The sequence below is a fragment of the Semicossyphus pulcher genome, unplaced genomic scaffold (assembly GCF_022749685.1).
Source record: "Semicossyphus pulcher isolate SPU_LCO1_2020_fin unplaced genomic scaffold, fSemPul1.0.p SCAF_21, whole genome shotgun sequence".
Taxonomy (NCBI): Eukaryota; Metazoa; Chordata; class Actinopteri; order Labriformes; family Labridae; genus Semicossyphus; species Semicossyphus pulcher.
In genome coordinates, this window is record NW_027211695.1 from 4,565,106 (window position 1) to 4,581,903 (window position 16,798).

At 40.1% G+C, this 16,798-nt stretch overlaps 2 protein-coding genes across 2 annotated transcripts in view; one reads left to right on the forward strand and one right to left on the reverse strand.

Annotated features, from left to right (window-relative positions):
* The first annotated feature begins 283 nt into the window (after positions 1 to 283).
* Positions 284 to 1,796, forward strand: ccl36.1 (chemokine (C-C motif) ligand 36, duplicate 1). The gene is made up of 3 exons (XM_069672463.1): positions 284 to 472; positions 556 to 667; positions 1,292 to 1,796. The coding sequence occupies exons 1-3, from the start codon at positions 403 to 405 to the stop codon at positions 1,383 to 1,385; spliced, it is 276 nt and encodes a 91-aa protein (XP_069528564.1). The 5' UTR covers positions 284 to 402; the 3' UTR covers positions 1,386 to 1,796.
* Positions 1,797 to 3,341: 1,545 nt separating this feature from the next.
* dnah2 (dynein, axonemal, heavy chain 2) overlaps positions 3,342 to 16,798 on the reverse strand; it is a 52,026-nt gene continuing 38,569 nt past the window's right edge. Inside the window, exons 63-87 of the mRNA XM_069672709.1 lie at positions 16,470 to 16,639; positions 16,086 to 16,202; positions 15,749 to 15,913; positions 15,483 to 15,605; positions 15,096 to 15,244; positions 14,886 to 14,952; positions 14,584 to 14,734; positions 14,335 to 14,483; positions 14,064 to 14,197; positions 13,263 to 13,407; positions 12,907 to 13,106; positions 11,834 to 11,960; positions 11,425 to 11,611; positions 10,272 to 10,420; positions 9,652 to 9,835; positions 9,328 to 9,518; positions 8,948 to 9,139; positions 8,373 to 8,557; positions 7,478 to 7,712; positions 6,118 to 6,269; positions 5,605 to 5,719; positions 4,769 to 4,945; positions 4,351 to 4,425; positions 3,585 to 3,735; positions 3,342 to 3,496 (exon numbers count right to left, since the gene is read on the reverse strand). Coding sequence (XP_069528810.1) covers positions 3,342 to 3,496; positions 3,585 to 3,735; positions 4,351 to 4,425; positions 4,769 to 4,945; positions 5,605 to 5,719; positions 6,118 to 6,269; positions 7,478 to 7,712; positions 8,373 to 8,557; positions 8,948 to 9,139; positions 9,328 to 9,518; positions 9,652 to 9,835; positions 10,272 to 10,420; positions 11,425 to 11,611; positions 11,834 to 11,960; positions 12,907 to 13,106; positions 13,263 to 13,407; positions 14,064 to 14,197; positions 14,335 to 14,483; positions 14,584 to 14,734; positions 14,886 to 14,952; positions 15,096 to 15,244; positions 15,483 to 15,605; positions 15,749 to 15,913; positions 16,086 to 16,202; positions 16,470 to 16,639 — 3,845 coding nt within the window. The remainder of the gene's footprint in view (positions 3,497 to 3,584; positions 3,736 to 4,350; positions 4,426 to 4,768; positions 4,946 to 5,604; positions 5,720 to 6,117; positions 6,270 to 7,477; positions 7,713 to 8,372; positions 8,558 to 8,947; positions 9,140 to 9,327; positions 9,519 to 9,651; positions 9,836 to 10,271; positions 10,421 to 11,424; positions 11,612 to 11,833; positions 11,961 to 12,906; positions 13,107 to 13,262; positions 13,408 to 14,063; positions 14,198 to 14,334; positions 14,484 to 14,583; positions 14,735 to 14,885; positions 14,953 to 15,095; positions 15,245 to 15,482; positions 15,606 to 15,748; positions 15,914 to 16,085; positions 16,203 to 16,469; positions 16,640 to 16,798) is intronic.

The following is a 16,798-nucleotide window of genomic DNA, read 5'->3' on the forward strand; positions in this document are numbered from 1 at the left end:
CCCCTTTATAGCAAACAAAAAAAATGTGCGAGAAAGAGTTATCTGCTATAAAAACTAAAAAAAAAATTGCGTAATTGGGTCTTTCCCTTTTTTTTTTTTTAATAAGACTCGAGTGCAGAAATATTAGACTCTTGTTTTTCAGACTCTTTGAGCTGCACATCTGAAATGACCACAGCTGCATTTCCTGCAGTCTACCGCTCAACCTTTGTAAAAACCTAGTGGAAAGTTTCTGTCACAGCTTAGCACTTTAGAAACCACAGCAGCTCCCCCTCCCACACCACTTTTTTTGTCTTGATAAACGAACACCGCACCACCTTTCGTTTAGAAGCCCCATCACTGCAGGTGAAGAGCAGCCGTGTGTTTATTAATCTTCATCATCGCATCCAGAAAAATATCTTCATCATGAGGGCCAGCCACATCCTCCTGCTGTGCATGCTGGGAGCTGCCCTGCTCTCCTCCGTCCTCTGCAGCAGTAAGAAAACTCTTTGTTATTGAAACACATTTAATGTGTGATAATCATACTTCATGTTTGTGGTTTGTGATGTTTTTCTTCAGGCGAAATCGGCCCTGACGACTGCTGCTTCAAATTCTACCCGAGGAGAGTGAACAAGACCCTCATCCGCTCCTATTACATGACGGACTACCGCTGCCCCAAGACTGGAGCCATGTAAGTGTCCATGATTGCACTTCATTTAGCATTCTTTGAATTTTATTTAGATGTTTATTTTATTCTATTTTTAAAAAGTGGCTTTAAATTTTACCTTTTATCTTATGAATTCTATTTTATATTATTTAGATTTTTTTACTGTTCATATAATTTTTTTTTCTTCTTATAATTATGCCACTGTATCCTTGTTTTTAATGTTAACCCTATTTCCTTGTGAAGCCCTCTATGCATTGATTTCCATATTGTAAAGCACCTTAAGCTGCATTTCCTGTATGCAGGGTGCCATACGAAAAACTATCATTATTATGATTATTATAATAATTATTACAACGGCCTAATGAGATATATTGAATAATAATTGGTGTGATTATTATTTCATTATTCAATTGCAATTCATGGATTTTTTTTTTAAACGTTTATTTTGATTTTTCACAAAACAGGAAATTCTGTGACATAAAACATTTGATCAAAAATGTGTTAGTAAGTAAAAATAAATATTAGAAATAAAGATGGCATTTCACCAAGCGACAGACATTTCCAGCAGAGCAGGGTCAATCAAACGGAGGTATCTTCTGTAGTACTCCGCTATATCACAGTTTAACATTGTCGCCTCTTTCCTTTCAGTCTGGTCACCAAGAAGGGTCGTAACATCTGTGTGGATCCGAACCTGTCCTGGGTCGAGGGCATCATGAAGCATGTGGACGAGAGCTCCTTTTAAACCATCAGCCTGCTCATCCCTCTTCAATATACCGCAGCTTTTGTTTCTTTGTCATATCACACACTGTAAAAGTTACAATGTGTTAATGATGATGGAATCAGTTTGCAAATCAGTTATTGAAGATATTGCTTAAAGATTGATTTAGCTCAGTGGTTAAACCACGCGCCTCACGCATCGAGGCACAGGCCTCCGACTCTTTGCTGCTTATCATCCCCACTCTCTCCTCCCACATGTGCATCTCTATCCACTGTCCAGCCAATAAAGGCAAAGGCCAGAACAAATCTTTAAAAGACTGAGCCATTCTTATCCTGCTTTGGTACGTGGACCAACTTATCCTCTGTTTTTGTTAAATCTTTTTGAATGTATTACCCACTTTATATTTTAAACATATAAATAAACATTTTCACCGTTTACATGTGTGTTCTCCATTTTTCCTGTTTTTTTCCTGGTAATGTCTGGGAAAAAGGACAATTTAATGAGGAAAAATCAGCTCAGAAACACATCATAAAACAAGACATTAAAAAGCTAAAACAGAAGCCAAAATATAAAAAAAAATAGGAGTAAAAGCTACAGTGCAGATATAAATAATTAGAACAGTTATTAAAATAGCTTAATAAAAAGCAGCTGTGAACAGGTGAGTCTTCAGGCTTGATGTGAAGTGTGTTTCAGCAGACCTGCATGTTTCTCACACTAACGCCCTCTTCAGGGAGGGACAGAGCAGACTTTTCTTGCTAAGGAGACTATTACATTTTACCATTCTCGTTCTCTCGTTCTCTCTCTCTCTCCATACATTGTGTGTGTATATGTATATGAATATTATACTATACTTACTGTACCGTATCTGATCTGTCTCTACCGCTGTAAAAAGGACTGCACAAAGCGCTTTTCTAGTCTTGCGACTGCTCAGAGCACTTTCACACTCACATTCATACACTGACATAGCTGCAGCATGATGTAGCCTCTGACATCAATCAGTCATCACATTCACACACCATTAGGCATACCTAATGGTGTACTGGCATACCTGGTGTCTTGCCCAACACTAACACTTGACATGTACGACTGAGGGACGGAAGATGACTGACTGACCACTGAGCCACAGCCGCTCCTAGTCACTTTGACTCGTCACTTTGACTCCTCCTTGTGTACCAGTTATATACACACCTCTTATTTAATCTATTTATCAATTCTTATTTGTATTTACTTACATGTTTATTTTTGTCATTGTGCTGCTGCAACACCTGAATTTCCCCTCTGTAAAGTAAAGGACAATCTTATGTTATCTTAATTTTCACAAATTAGAAATATCACTTGTGGCTTACAGATGTAAAACTACCACTAACTGCAGGCTTTTGTTTAAATAAACATATTAATTGATTTGTATTTCCGGGACTGTCTGGTGTGTAAGGTGTGCCAAAGCCAGGAAGTGATATATCCTCCATTTCAGTGTTGTTTTAACTGTAGCATTCATTTTCACTGATGTTATTGAGCACATATTTTGCAAATATCTGCCTTTGGTCAAATGCTTTGTCAGAGATGACAACGGACAGCTTATCAGATTACAAAGAAATTCATTGAGCTCATCAGACACTTAGAGGACAGACACTTGATCCATATTTCAGAGAGAAAAACAACACTGTGCAGTAGGAGACTTTTTCCAGTGCATGTGTGTTAGAGTCTATATCAGCATGGACATACTGACGCACCTCTGTGAACAGGTGAGTTATTGGTTTGCTGACATCATAGAAATAAACAAAAAGAGAAAAAAGACCGTACCAGAATTGTGTGAGACCAATTTCAAAGTGTCAAGGAGCGACTCAGACCATGTACTGTAAAGCCTTACATGGGAAAAATACTTTTTATTAAGCAATGCATTAGAGAGGTTACAGGGTTTAACTGTCATTTACTCTCTGTTGTGGCTTTGTAGCCTTAACACACTCACAGCTTTTAAGGCCTTCAGTTGTCCAGGCTCATGAGAAGAGCAGTCCCTCTCTTGATCCAGTGGTCTGGGGTCACAGCTCCAGACTTGAGTTCTACACCGACCACAAAAGAAGCTCGGCCTGCCCCGCCCGATCGAACCGGAAAGTAGTAGCATGGACAGAGGTACATGCCTTAACACAAACAGAAGGGATACAGACACAGGGTTGACAAAGGGACACCACGGGGCCTGACTCATTGAAAAACAGAATGACGACTCACTCTTGGCCATCTTCTTGCGGTTTTCCACAGGTTTGAAGTTAATGGTGGGGATGGGATAGACCATCTGCATGGGTTCAGCTTCCACCAGACAGGAGTTCTTTTTGTCCCAACCAGCCCCCTCCAGGTACAAACCTCTGACGAATACTCCATCCTGAAAGAGTGGGTGCGGATGAGCAGCAAAACAAGGATTAAAAAGGAGGGGATAATCAGGGAAGAATAAGGCTAATGCTTGTTTAGAGGTGACATAGGCACAGAAAAAAAGTTTCAATGACAAACCAGCCAAGCCAATTAGGTAGTGTGACTTCAACAAGAAGAGGGAAAAGGGATGGAAGAGGAGGGAAGAAACAAAGGACAACAAAGGACATAAAGGGTAGAAGAAAGAAGAGTGAGGAGGGTAATGCACATACGAAGAAAGAAAATTTGGGCAGAGAGAAATAGCCAAAGCTGAGAAGAAGCAAGCAGGGAGCAGCACAGAGGTCAGGAAGGGCTGGACGTGTGCACTGATTGAGTAGCACAGGGAGGTAAAGTTATGAGTTACAATAACAATAACAGAAATTCTGATGTTGCGCCTCTTGCTGTCAAATTAAAACTTTTTCTGCCAATTAAAAAAGCAGATGCATGGAGTGCTGCATGGGTGTGAAAAAAGTCGTCTCTCTGGTGCTCTTCATTGTGGGGATCCAAGTTTAAAGTTATTTTATTAACTTTTATAACACTCATGGTAGTCTGTGGTTCTAAATAAAGGCATCAATAAATAATAAGGAGTCACCTTGGGTGGGTCAAGAAGGTGGATGTCATCTACAGTGGAAACTATAAACTCCCAAGACAGCGTGTCCACTGATATCTGCAAAATAAATAAACAGGCACAAATACATATTATCAGATAAGTTCAAGTGTCTTCCTGTCTGACATTACATTTCATGGTTGTTGGCTGTAGGATCGATTGTGGCTGAGATAAATGTATGGGCTCAACAGAGTGTGAGAAAAGAGAGTTCAGCAGGTTAGTATGTTGCAGAGTATTATGGCTGGGTTGGCCATAATATTCTACTGGATAAACTTTCAAATGTATTGCCATCAATCCCAAGCGAGACAAAACCAGTAGTGTTTCCTTCTGTAGTGTTTTATAATACATCGTCTTATAATGTCTTTCTGCACAGGCATAGGCATGGGGTTATTTGAACACTCACATTGTGCTGTCGAGCAGTGGATTGCAGAACAGCAGTGAGGAAACTGTTCGGGAAGGTGAAGCCAGAGAGCCAGAACAAGTTGGGGGGCTGGGTCGTCTCAGCCCAGCGTGCAAACTGATTGACTCGCTGGCAAAGATCCCTGGTCCAAGCTGCCAGGGGCTTCAGTGAGGGATATGCCTAGTGGACAGACACAAACAGAGTGAGCAAAAAAGAGACAAATCTATAGTCATTTCATGCTTCCAGCTGTTGGCAGCTACTCAGAATGGGAGTCAGTTCAGTTCAGTACAGTATTACTGAAATCTTTCACAAACAGGAAGTGTGATGCAGGAGTGATGTGGGCGTAATGTGTGAAAGTTAGGTGTGAACATAGTCACGTTTAAATTTTAATATGACAACTTTTCCTGACGTGATTTGTAGAGAACCTCACAAGATCTACAAGAGTGTAATAAGTAACTGTTCACATATGTTATACTTCCTGTGTCAATAATCTGTTTGACCTTCCTGCAGTAGATGGATGCACAGCCTGGGTTGAGGGCCTGAAGACACCTCAGTGACATTATCAACTGGTGTAGCCCAACAGAAAAAAACGCTGGACACTACAGCTAATATGCGTGATCATCTACCAATGAGCCACAGCCGCCCCAAAGGTTATCAAGGTAAGATAATAGGAAGGTAGCATCAGGAAGTCTCACCTCTCAAACTAAAAGTGCCTCAAGCTGAGAAAAGATAACCAGAGTTCAGAGAATACATTAAAGCAGTTATGTACATTGGTTAGCCCTGTGAGATTGTGTGTTAGTGTGGCTGTTTGTGTGTGTGTATGCATGTGTGTCTTGCACCTTCTCCCACAGCGGTGGTACACGGGCGTCGTAGATGAAATGGAAGGTCTCCTCCAAGCTGGATGACATCACCACTAAGCCTTTGATCCCTCTCTCCAGCTCCACCAGGGATGAACTAACACACAAAAACACAGTGAGAGTTATGATGTACTCTTTTAATCTTCTAGTTTGCTGTAGTTGTGGCTGCCAGGACATTTGCAGACAATTTGACTTTCTCCACTCCCTGTTGTTGTGGTGCTTGTTGCTGATTTACATTTTTTGTGTCTTCTTGTGTTGCAGGGTTCCCAAGAAAATGACTTGTTTGTTTAGATTTCTGCACTGCAATCAAATAGACTTTAGTGATTGGTTTACACGCCCAAATTTGACACCCCATGAAGGCAACACACACATATCCCCATGCCATTTGAAATCATTTTTAAATTAAAGTTTTAAATGCCATCTATACACATAGAGATACAGTACTTATAAAGACAATCAAACACACACACACACACACACACACTATGTTCATACTTGATGGTGTCCAGAAGAGCGTTGTATCTCTGGATTTCTTGCAGCAGGACCACATTAAGAGGCGAGGCGTCGTCCTGGAGGAGCGACCTGGTGCCCTCGAAGTCAATTAATGCTGGGATTTTTCCGTGAACATCTGATAACAGCTCTAATACCTAGAAACACCAAGGTTTTACAACAGCAGATGAGACACAGACAATTGCACTGCACAGAAATATTGATAGTTAATAAGGTTTAAAATCAGATAATGAAGCTGCGTCGGAGGACTTATAATAGTTCAGACTAAGACTCTTGTTAGCAATCAAAACCTTAGAGTGAACGAGGCCATTGCGGCCATTTCTTGAAAATAAATAAGTCTTGTTTTTTATTCATGAACAGTTTAATTTCAAGCCATCTTGAAGTTGTAGATCAGTCATGCAAATTTTGCATATTAAATCTCGCTTGAATGAACATATGGCTTACCTCAGCATTAACATAAAATAATAGTATTTACTGTTGCTGGTGTCACTGAAGGCTTGATAGTTAAGTCTGCAGAATTGTTGTACATTTTTATGTAAGCTATATGACAATGTCGCCTTATTGCTTAACATCTAATATATGAATTTAAGAACTTCTTTCTGCAGCTTTAATCTACCTTTCTAGTTCATTACATTAAATCTGACCATGACCTTAGTGCTGTTATTACTGCGTTGTAACGTGATATTGTGATGTTAGATTTAATCATATCAACCATTAAAATATAGTCACAATTTAATGTCAGAGGGACCACTAAATATTAGCTTAATGTACTGGTACGCCTATCAGACGGGGCTGGAGTGCAGAGAGGAGTATAATAGTATGTACATGGTCTGGGTGAATACTTGATTCCAACTGGCTGCAGGGTGTTAACTCTGGTGAAGCTACCTGCTCACCATTCTAAAGTAATGCTTTGGCTGCATATCAACACTATGATTTATGCAAGTCATTAATAAGCTAACACCAAAATAATGTCATACATGACTTCTACATCATTTAAGCATATTTGGAGAATATATTCTGATAATCATCTGTGTTAGTATGCAGATAATTTAGTCATATTTCCTTCATGCAGCGCTGGCCTTACTGTGTCGTGCTATCAAGATCTTACTGCCTGTGACCTAAAATGAGAGTTATATTTATATTTAAAGTAGACAGAAAGACTTGAAAAGTTATAACAACATGATTATACTGAAATGTATCTGTACATCATTTACAGATTGTTTCTACCTTACTGTCCAACTATGGTGTGAAAATAAAATTGTTGTTCTTATCTTATAACATTCTATGAAGTCATATTATTACTTAGGAATCCTCCCTCCCTTCCCATACCTTGCTTCCCCCTCACCTTATCTTCTCTACTGGGCCTGACTCCTGAAGCAGTGGGACTGTTGACCTGGGGCTGCAGTGAGAGTAGGGTGTCAAACAGTGTCCTGGTCTCCGCGATCTGGCTGGCAATGTCGGCATTAGAGTGCTGGCCAAACACCTCAGGGTGCTCTGTGGATGGCAGCGTGCTGATATAATCCTTGTATGAGGACTGGAGACCGTCGCGGGGGATGTAATAGGGGGTTAAGGGGGACAACCTAACAGATAAGGAGGGAAGACAGAATACAAAGCCAGTGACATATAATGTTTAAAGGTAGTGTTAATAAATTGTTGATATAATGAATAACAATAACTGAAAATTATCTACATATTCTTTTTTGAATATTTCTGAATAGATACATCCAACAGTGTGAGCAATGTACATGAGCACATTTTAACCTACTTATAGACATACAGTACATTCTCCCACATGTCAATCTAACCCATTCAGTTATAGGACGGTTTGAGCTGATGAATTAAATTTTCATATAGAGATTGTCCCTTAAATATATATATGAACAGACATAAAGGAAGGAGACACAGCATTTATCCTGTAATAAATATAACAATACTGAGGACTAAGGATTTTTGACAGTGCTCAAGTGTACGTTTCAGTGTATTGTTTTTTGTTAAGGTGAGTACTCTCATCATCCACTTGGTGGTGCTGGAGCTCTCGACAGCTGACTTTAGAAGTTTGAATGGCTTCTGCCACCTTAATGCAGCCACAATTTTCTGTGTGTTGAAGTTTACAGGCAAACATATCTAAACTTCTTTGCATCTGACATCAACAATACAAACATTTGTTGAATGAAACTTCTTTTTATAGATTTATAGTGCTTACATTGGAACTAGTATAGCAAGATGTGTGTGTGTCTCACTTGAAGAAGGGCTGGCTGATGGCAGCATCACAGAAGTAGTCATTGATGTATGTAGTTAGAAGACGTCTGTCCCAGTCATCTGTGACATGACCGCCATAGTTGACCTCAGCAATGAGATACTTCAACGCATCCCAGGGAATCTCCTCATATCCATCCAGGTACAGACTCAACAGACTTTCACTCACCTAAGGAGCATCAAGATGATGATTTAAGAAACAGATTAAGGACGAGTATTCAATTTCATGCATTTGAACTAAGTTGTCAATATTCATCAGTCTACCTGGCCCTCACCCTGACAGGGTCTTTGACAATCTTTCCCAATGAGTAAAGTCTGTATTTATTTTTCAGAGAAGAATACTGACAAATATGGCACGAAAGATGAATGAATTCCATCATTCATAACCTCTATTACATCACCCACAACCTCAGCACAGTCATTTTGACTGTATCATATACTATTTGTCGGCACCAACACCTTCACAGGACTTAACAAAAGTGTTATTTCCCAGTTTTTGCTTGTTTTTTTCCCCCCAACATTTGTCACAGTTTCCTTTAGTATCACATTCAGTTCTGACCTCAAAGTCAGAATTGTTGAAGCCATAGACTATGTTCCAGCCCAGCTGTAAAAACTTCTTCCTTTCCAGCAGGATGCTGTGGAAAAAGCAGAGGGAGAAGAGCAGCTTCCTGTATAAGGTGGGTCTTGAGCAACGGTTGAACTGCTCCTCAGTCACCAGCTGGTACAGACGCTTCATGTTGGCTTTTACACCCTGATGACAAAAGAGGACAGTGTTAACACTGTGGCAGGTATTCATTGTGAGATTTACTATATTTTACTGTAACATATATAAAGGAGTATTATATATAAAGAACATACAAGGTGGATTTGTTGTCCTATATATTATTTATCTATAGCATATCCCTCGTTTCTGGAAACCATATACATGAGCATGTGCACCTTTGGTGGTTCAGTGGTCATTTTGATGCCGGCCTGCAGGATGGTAATGGGAAACTCGGGGTGTGGCGAAGAGCTGAGCCAGAGTCTGAAGTTTGGGTGGGGCTTTTGCACCTGTAGCTGCTCCACCAGCTTGTCCAACTCAGGCATCCATGAAAGAGAGAGGTGGCAGTTGGCAAGGAACACCCAGTGACCTGGGCAGAAACAGAAACAGCTGGCTTGAGTAAAGTTGAGATGTCTAGTTGTTTTACCGTAATAAGAAAAAAGTGTTTTGAATGTCAGAAACAGCAAAGCAGGCAGGCAGTCAGAGCATAGATGGTGCATTACCGTTCTTGACGCCCTCCTCTATCATGCTCTTAGCAATCGGGGCCTGCCCCTGGCCCAGAGAGAGAGCATGGAAATGCTTGCTCATACCAGAGGCCTCAGCAAGCTGCAGCAGGGCTCCGGTAGGGTCCACACCAGGAGACAGAACAAAGATCAGGGGAGTCCTGCAGGTGGATTCCTCTACAACCTGGAGAGTGGAAAAAAAATTAGAATGAATTAGCCAAAAGGTTGTAAATCACATGAGAACTTATAGGTTTACTTGTACATTTTCTAAGAGTGTATATTTTATATACTTTGTTATCTAATTTTGTACTTTTTTATATATATATATATATATATCGATAGATATATATATTTTGATCTTTATTTTTTACCCTCTGTGTGCTGATTCTTTCCTATTGTATTGTACTGTATAAGCTGCTGGAGACTGAATTTCCCAGAGGGAGTCATCCCAAAGGGATCAATAAAGTTGAGTCTAAGTCTAAGTCTAAGTCTAAGGAACACTGTGGAGAGCTTTGTACAATTAGATTAGATTTGATTATTAAAAATGTGTTTAATTCATATTTGAGGATTAAAAACAAATACTAAAGACAGAAGAAAGATGAAATGGATTCAACACTCACAGACTTCATGTCGAGAACAGGTGGCTCCACAAAGCGAGGGCCCAGGTTGTTGACAATGAAGGAGGTTACACACAAAGAGACACGGTCTTGACGCAGGGACCTGAGTATCAACATCTTCTGAAACTCGTTACAGTTATTCTCCCAATCACCTAAAAGGTAAAAAAAAAAAAGAATTGGAGGATGAGATCTGAATTCTGAGCATATGATTCAGATTTTACACCTAATAAATTAGATGACAGAATTAAATCTTGGATACTTTATCACTCTCTATAGGAAGGCACAGTATGATGATGGAAACCCTCAGTGTCGGAGAAATTGAACCACTTTTTGGGAATGTCAAAACATACAGAATTACTGGAAAGAAATACATTCAGGCGATTCAGACCATTTTTAACACACAAAAACATTTGATTTCAAAACCATATATTTAGGTTATATTTCCCCCTGTAGTTAAATGTATTGGGCAGCAGGGAAAAGGGCTCTAACCAAAGATGGATGTTGCATGTCAGACCTACAAAGAAAAAACTGGATAGATGTAACAGAGGAGATGTACAGGGTGGAAAAGGTTGCATTCTCTTTAAATCTGAAATTGGACATATTGCTATCACACTGGAAAAGTGGGTGCTATATGTCAAATCTCTGATATCAGATTTTGTTAAGATACTGAAATGAAGGAACATCCATTATGTTTCATCGAATAACATTTGTTACTTCTTTTATCCTTTTGTCCAAATACCTCACTGTAATTATTTACACACATGTGAAGCCTGTAACTTGATTTCTATCTATTTCTTTTCCCCCTTTTTCTTTTACCACTTTCTCTCCAGATGTGTAGTTATGTTATGGCTCCTTTCACTAGCCATCTTCTGACACTCGAGTCCATGTTAATGAATATAAGGCTTAGACTTTTAGACTGTTATTGGTACAAGATGCATACTCATTTATAATTTTCTGTCTTCTCCATGGATATGATAATGTACCATATTCAAAGAAGTGTCTATACACCCCGTCTTGTTTCCTGTCAATGTAATAAATATGTGGTCTGAGACAAGAAAAAAAAAGAATTGAAACACTTTGTCCTGCTTGTTGGGAGAACCATCTTTAGTAAAAAAGTACCAAAGTAAAAGAAAAACGTCCCATAACACATACACACCTGGTAGTGTGGCATTCTCTGGTTCAGCACTGGTGAACCACAGATTCCAGTCTCGGGGGTACTGTTCAAAGGAGTTCATGATGCCATGGAAATTGGGCAGCTTATCCAGCTCTGTGATGTTGTCCCAGCTGGAGTCTGCCAGCCAGCTGGTACAGGGATTGTCCATCTGATCCTCTTTAGTAAGTACCTAGAAACACATCAATCAGTAATTTGTAGGTAAACTATGCTTCCATCAGAGTATGAGCTGAACAACCAATCAATAAAATCACTCATCAGTGTCAGGAATATCCCAAGTATAATAACAATTTCAGTAGTTAAGGAAGATAGGATAAATATTACATTTTCAAGTTTTATAGCTGTTAATTTATCTTAAATGAAACAAGGTGTTTGTCTCTGTCTGTGTTCTTACAAGTCCTCCTCGAAGGAAGAAGCTGTACTCATCCATGTTTAGTGTGCCAGCCACCTCCAGGATCTTTGCACACATCTGAAAGCTGAAGAGTAGCTTGTGGGTCTCGAACAAACCACGACACGTGTACCTGCAGAGGATAACACACTTTGTTAGCTAGAGCATGGCAATAAATATAGTCTGTGTTTCTGATTCATCAAACACCAATTAGGATTTATAAGTTAACTAATGTAATGACTTAAATGTGTTTTTGAAAGACACAATTGCTTGGTATGTACTGTGCTAAAATACATCTCAGTCAGTATTTTTTGACAATTTTGAGTTATAGTGTGCCTTACAGTTTTCAATCTCAGGGATACACCTCAGGATGTAGACCGAGTTTTCCTGGCACCTACAGTCTACATAAAAGCATCCTAGAGCAGGACATCGGAACCTCAGCTGCCCTCAATGAGCAGGCCAAGATCTTGCATGGCACTTGCATCACCATCTGTGTTTAAATGGCTGATCGAGGCAAATTGTGAGATGTTTTGTTTGCTTGTTTCTGGTTGAAAAGCGCACTAAGGGGGGAATTCACTAATCACTGATCATTTGCGTGGAACTCCATCTCAAGGTCCGATTCACAAAGCAAAGCGCACTGATGATATTCAAGCGCAAACACGGCCATGAAGTTTCGCAGCCACTCAATTATAATAATAATGACAATAATGATATTATTGACAGATTGTTTTTACAGACAAATACATTTTTTGATCACAAAAAAGGTTGAATTGTGTCATGATCAGTGGAAACTCACAGCCTGACAGCCCTTATAATACTGTGCCGCAGTTACCGCCAACTCTCTGCCGACAGAAATATTTTCACTCTCACTGCACAGTGCTGTTAGTGCTGCGTGTGCTTCCACATGAGTCTTTTTGTGTCATTTGCACAGGTTTAGTGGGCGCAAAAGCTGCGTAATCCTTTAGTGAATCCCCCCTTAGTGTAGTTTGTCCATCTACCATTTTACACGGTACACTTAAATAGCTTAGTTGTACCTTATGAGTTATGTAAAGGGACTCTTTTGATGCGTCCTTGCTTACCTGTATACTGCATAGGTATGGTAGTCATTGAGGTTGGTTATCCGTTCCTCCAGCTTGTGGTTGTGCTTGCTGTTTTTAATGCTAAGGTTGAACAGGTTAATGTAGGCATCCAGTGAGAATTGGTACATTGGGTCGATGCGGCCCATGTCGTTTAGGATAAAGAAGAGGATGGAGGCTCGCTGGGCACATGGGCGATATGCCTGTTAAGAGAGAGCGCTTTTAGATACACACACAAAGTGATATTCAAATGAACTTAATAATTATTGTTGATTACTCGTTCAGCATATTATAACAATAACAAAACCCATCAAAAGTTTTATGACCCAATTCCCCAATCATTCATCCATGCACCTGACCTCTCTAGCAGAGTCGATCTCGATCTCGGTCCGTTCACTGCTCTCTAGCTGCTCTGAAACCTCAGTGGCTGTGACTTTGGATGCCTGCAGGGTGTTTACCAGCTGCACATCCTCCAGTGGTGAACAAGTTGCCTCATTCAGCAGCCTTGTGGAGTAGACACAGAAGAGTATAGAACATAAAAAACAATATTAATACAACGTAACAACTCAAAATACTGCCACCATACCTACTAAGCATAACAAACCAAAGCAAATTTTCACAAACACATAAGTTTAACTTCATGCTTTAAAAAACAGTGTTAAGCAGTTTTTCATGATAAAAATGCAGAAAAGTGGCTGCTGTGGTGCTGGTGGTTTGCTGTTAAGCAATTTACCTTAAAATTGTACAACTTGTGGTTGTTAAGTACTACACAAACGTTTTCAGATGAGACTTAACGGTGGAAAGGGTGGGTTCTAAGCAAAGTACTGAGGTACTGATAAGTGACCAACAGTAGTTATAACGATATATCTTGATGCCTGTTTATTTAAAATAGTAGAAGCAACAGTAAAAGAAATATTAAAGTTGTAGATCAGTCACATGATGAAAAAATTTTCTATATTTTAAGTCTTTGATATAAAGAAATCTTGCCAACATGCTTATAAATATAAGAAGAGGAACAAATTCTACCAATATAACTGCTACAACTACCATTACGACTACTACTAATGTCAATAAAAGATTGGATCTTTCATCTTAACTTTCTGCTCTGTAAAGAAAAATAAGAAATGTCACAGTGTGTCTGAAACAGTCAGTTAAACAACCTAAGAATCTCATCCTCCAGCTCCTGCAAGCTTTTCTTTCCAAGAGCAATGCTGATCACCAAAGAGTCCTTCTGTTCTTCCAGCTCTGGACGCTCCTTACGCACTACAATTCCCAGTAGTTGGGCTTCCAGACCCTGCCAAACAAACAAATACCATTCACAGACTACTCATACTCTCAAACTGTATGTGCACACAAATGAAGATACACACTATAAAATAATAAACCAGAGCCAAACTTGGAGAAGACTCATATGTATTCACACACACGGACCTGCTCCTTGACAGCAAAGTTGACTATGGTGGTCTTTGTAGAAATCTCTGGTGTGTAGTGGGGGTTTGAAAGCTTTGTGGTGATGTAGAAGCGGAACTCTGGATTGTACTCCACCTCCTTATCACCCAGCTTCAACAGCAGCCTGCCGCCTGTGAAAGGCGCAAACAATTTCCACCCATACACACAATGGATTATGACACTGCACACAGTATATTTCACTGAATTTAACTGTGTGTGTGTGTGTCTGACCTATCCGTGTCAGGGACTTGTTAAGAACTGGGTTGAGAGAGGGTTCCAACTCATCCTGGACATTCTGCAGCAAAACAGGATTCCCAAATTGGATGGCATTCTCCAGCACACGCAGGTAGTCTGGCATTTGAAAGTCTATCACTTTCAGACCCTGCACATATGGACACACACACACAGGAGGAAAGACAGAGACATATTATACCCAGCCTAACTTTAATTAAGTAGCTTTACTACAGTCAAGATCTCTAATAACTCAATAATTGAACAGGAATCAGAAACAGATTGGCTGCGTCAAAACTTACTCTCTCCATTTCCATATTCCTGATCCACTTCAGAGCTTGGCCTTGAGGGTCCACCAACAGCGGCCATCTTGTCAGAGGGTAAAGAAGTAAAAGTAAGCTTTTATTTACAGAATGAAGAACATGGTTTGCCCAGTAAAAATAACCAAGTCCAAATTAAGAAGCTAAATTGTCTCTTTCTTAAACACTGAAGAAATCGTGACATTTACTGACCGGTTTCCACGGGTGACGATAACTCCATTCTCAGTAGAGAATGAGTCAGAGGGCAGACCTTGAATGTTCCAGTCCCTCACTGCTGTAGGTCTGGACAGAAAAGCTGCAAAACTAAACCCTGGTGTGCATGGGATCTGTAAATCCCTTACCTGAGGGGAGGAAAAACGGAGCAAGAGAGAGTAGAAGGAGGCACAACGGGTGGGTTTTGTTAGAAAAACTACAGTTTAACATTCAAACAGGACACTTCTCCTTCATGACTCGCTAGTAATAGTAGAATGAGTACAAATAAATAGATGGATTTTTAATTACCTGCACCTCAGGATATGTTTTTATGAGGTCATATGTGTATGCGTGGCTTTGGTTTTGTTAGTTCAATGTGTTTCTCACCTCCTTCATCCAGATAGCGAGCAGCTCATCTCTATAGTTGGAAAGGAAGGGTCCCATGTAGGAGAGGAATGATGCTGCGAGCAGACAGTCTCCTACCAGGTATCCCATGTTTTCTTCAAGGCCCTGAAGCAAACACACATACATATGTACATCTGTGTTATGTGTTGTGTAATCAGTTTGTTTCTAAATTGCCCTAAACAAGCCCCTTCAAAAGATGGGGTTGTGTGTACGTGTTGTGTGTATGTGTGTTCATGTGTAAGGCCTACAGCAGCTCTCTCCTCCCAGCGGACCCTTTCTCCAGCAAGTCCAGTGACCAGTTTGTTAGCTCGATCCAGCTGCACCTCCATCTCCTCGGATTTCTTCCTCAAACTCTCCTTCATGGTCAGCTTCTCTTCGTGCTGCTTTTTGAGCTGCTCAAGCTTCTCTCCCACCTGCTCTCACACACACGCACACACACACAGTTATCGTATCAAAATAATACATTGATATTTCTATGTTAATTAGGCATGCTATAATACTACTACTGCATTTTAATATAAATTGGAGTTGCCTAAGCTAGAGTCTAAACATCTACCAGGGTGATAGATGCAATGGGCTCCTTACCTCTCTAAGTTTGTTTTGGGCCTCAGCCAGTGCAGCCTGTTTCTCAGCTAGCTGGGCCATTGCTGTGTTCAGTTGGGCCCGCTTTGGCTCCACCAACCTGTAGATACGCCCATAAACCTGGAGGAGCATTGCACACATTCATGTATCCAGTTCTGCTTTGTTTTTCCCTGTTTATATATATATATATATATATATACATATATATGTATAGCAAATACAAGTCTCTTTGTTTTGTGATTGCGCGATTGCTGTCCTTTTATTTGGCTGATGCCATCTACAGCTGCTGCTACAGCAATGCATCGAATGCATACAGCTCATTATGAATTTGTGCTCATGTGCTCATGTGTGTAATTGTGTGCTGGTAGCCACCAGACAACCTCTTACCTCCATGGCTCTGACCCACATACAGAGGGACTTGGCAGCCAGTGCTACTTTGCCGATGATTTCTGGCTGGAAATCCACCTGCCTGCAATACCGTCCAATCTTCTTCAACACACGGTCTGATATGTTGTCCCTGTCAAAGTTAACTAATGTATTGATGAAGTTGGCCTCACCTGCCAGAAACATTTCAGGGGTTAAAAAAACACTAATTTCACTTTTTTTTCCACCCAATACATCTTTTTATTCTATTCATCTTTAACTATTAAAAACAATCATCATAACTTAATAATAACTTTCTTCAGCTTATCGATTTACACATTCTATATTTGTAC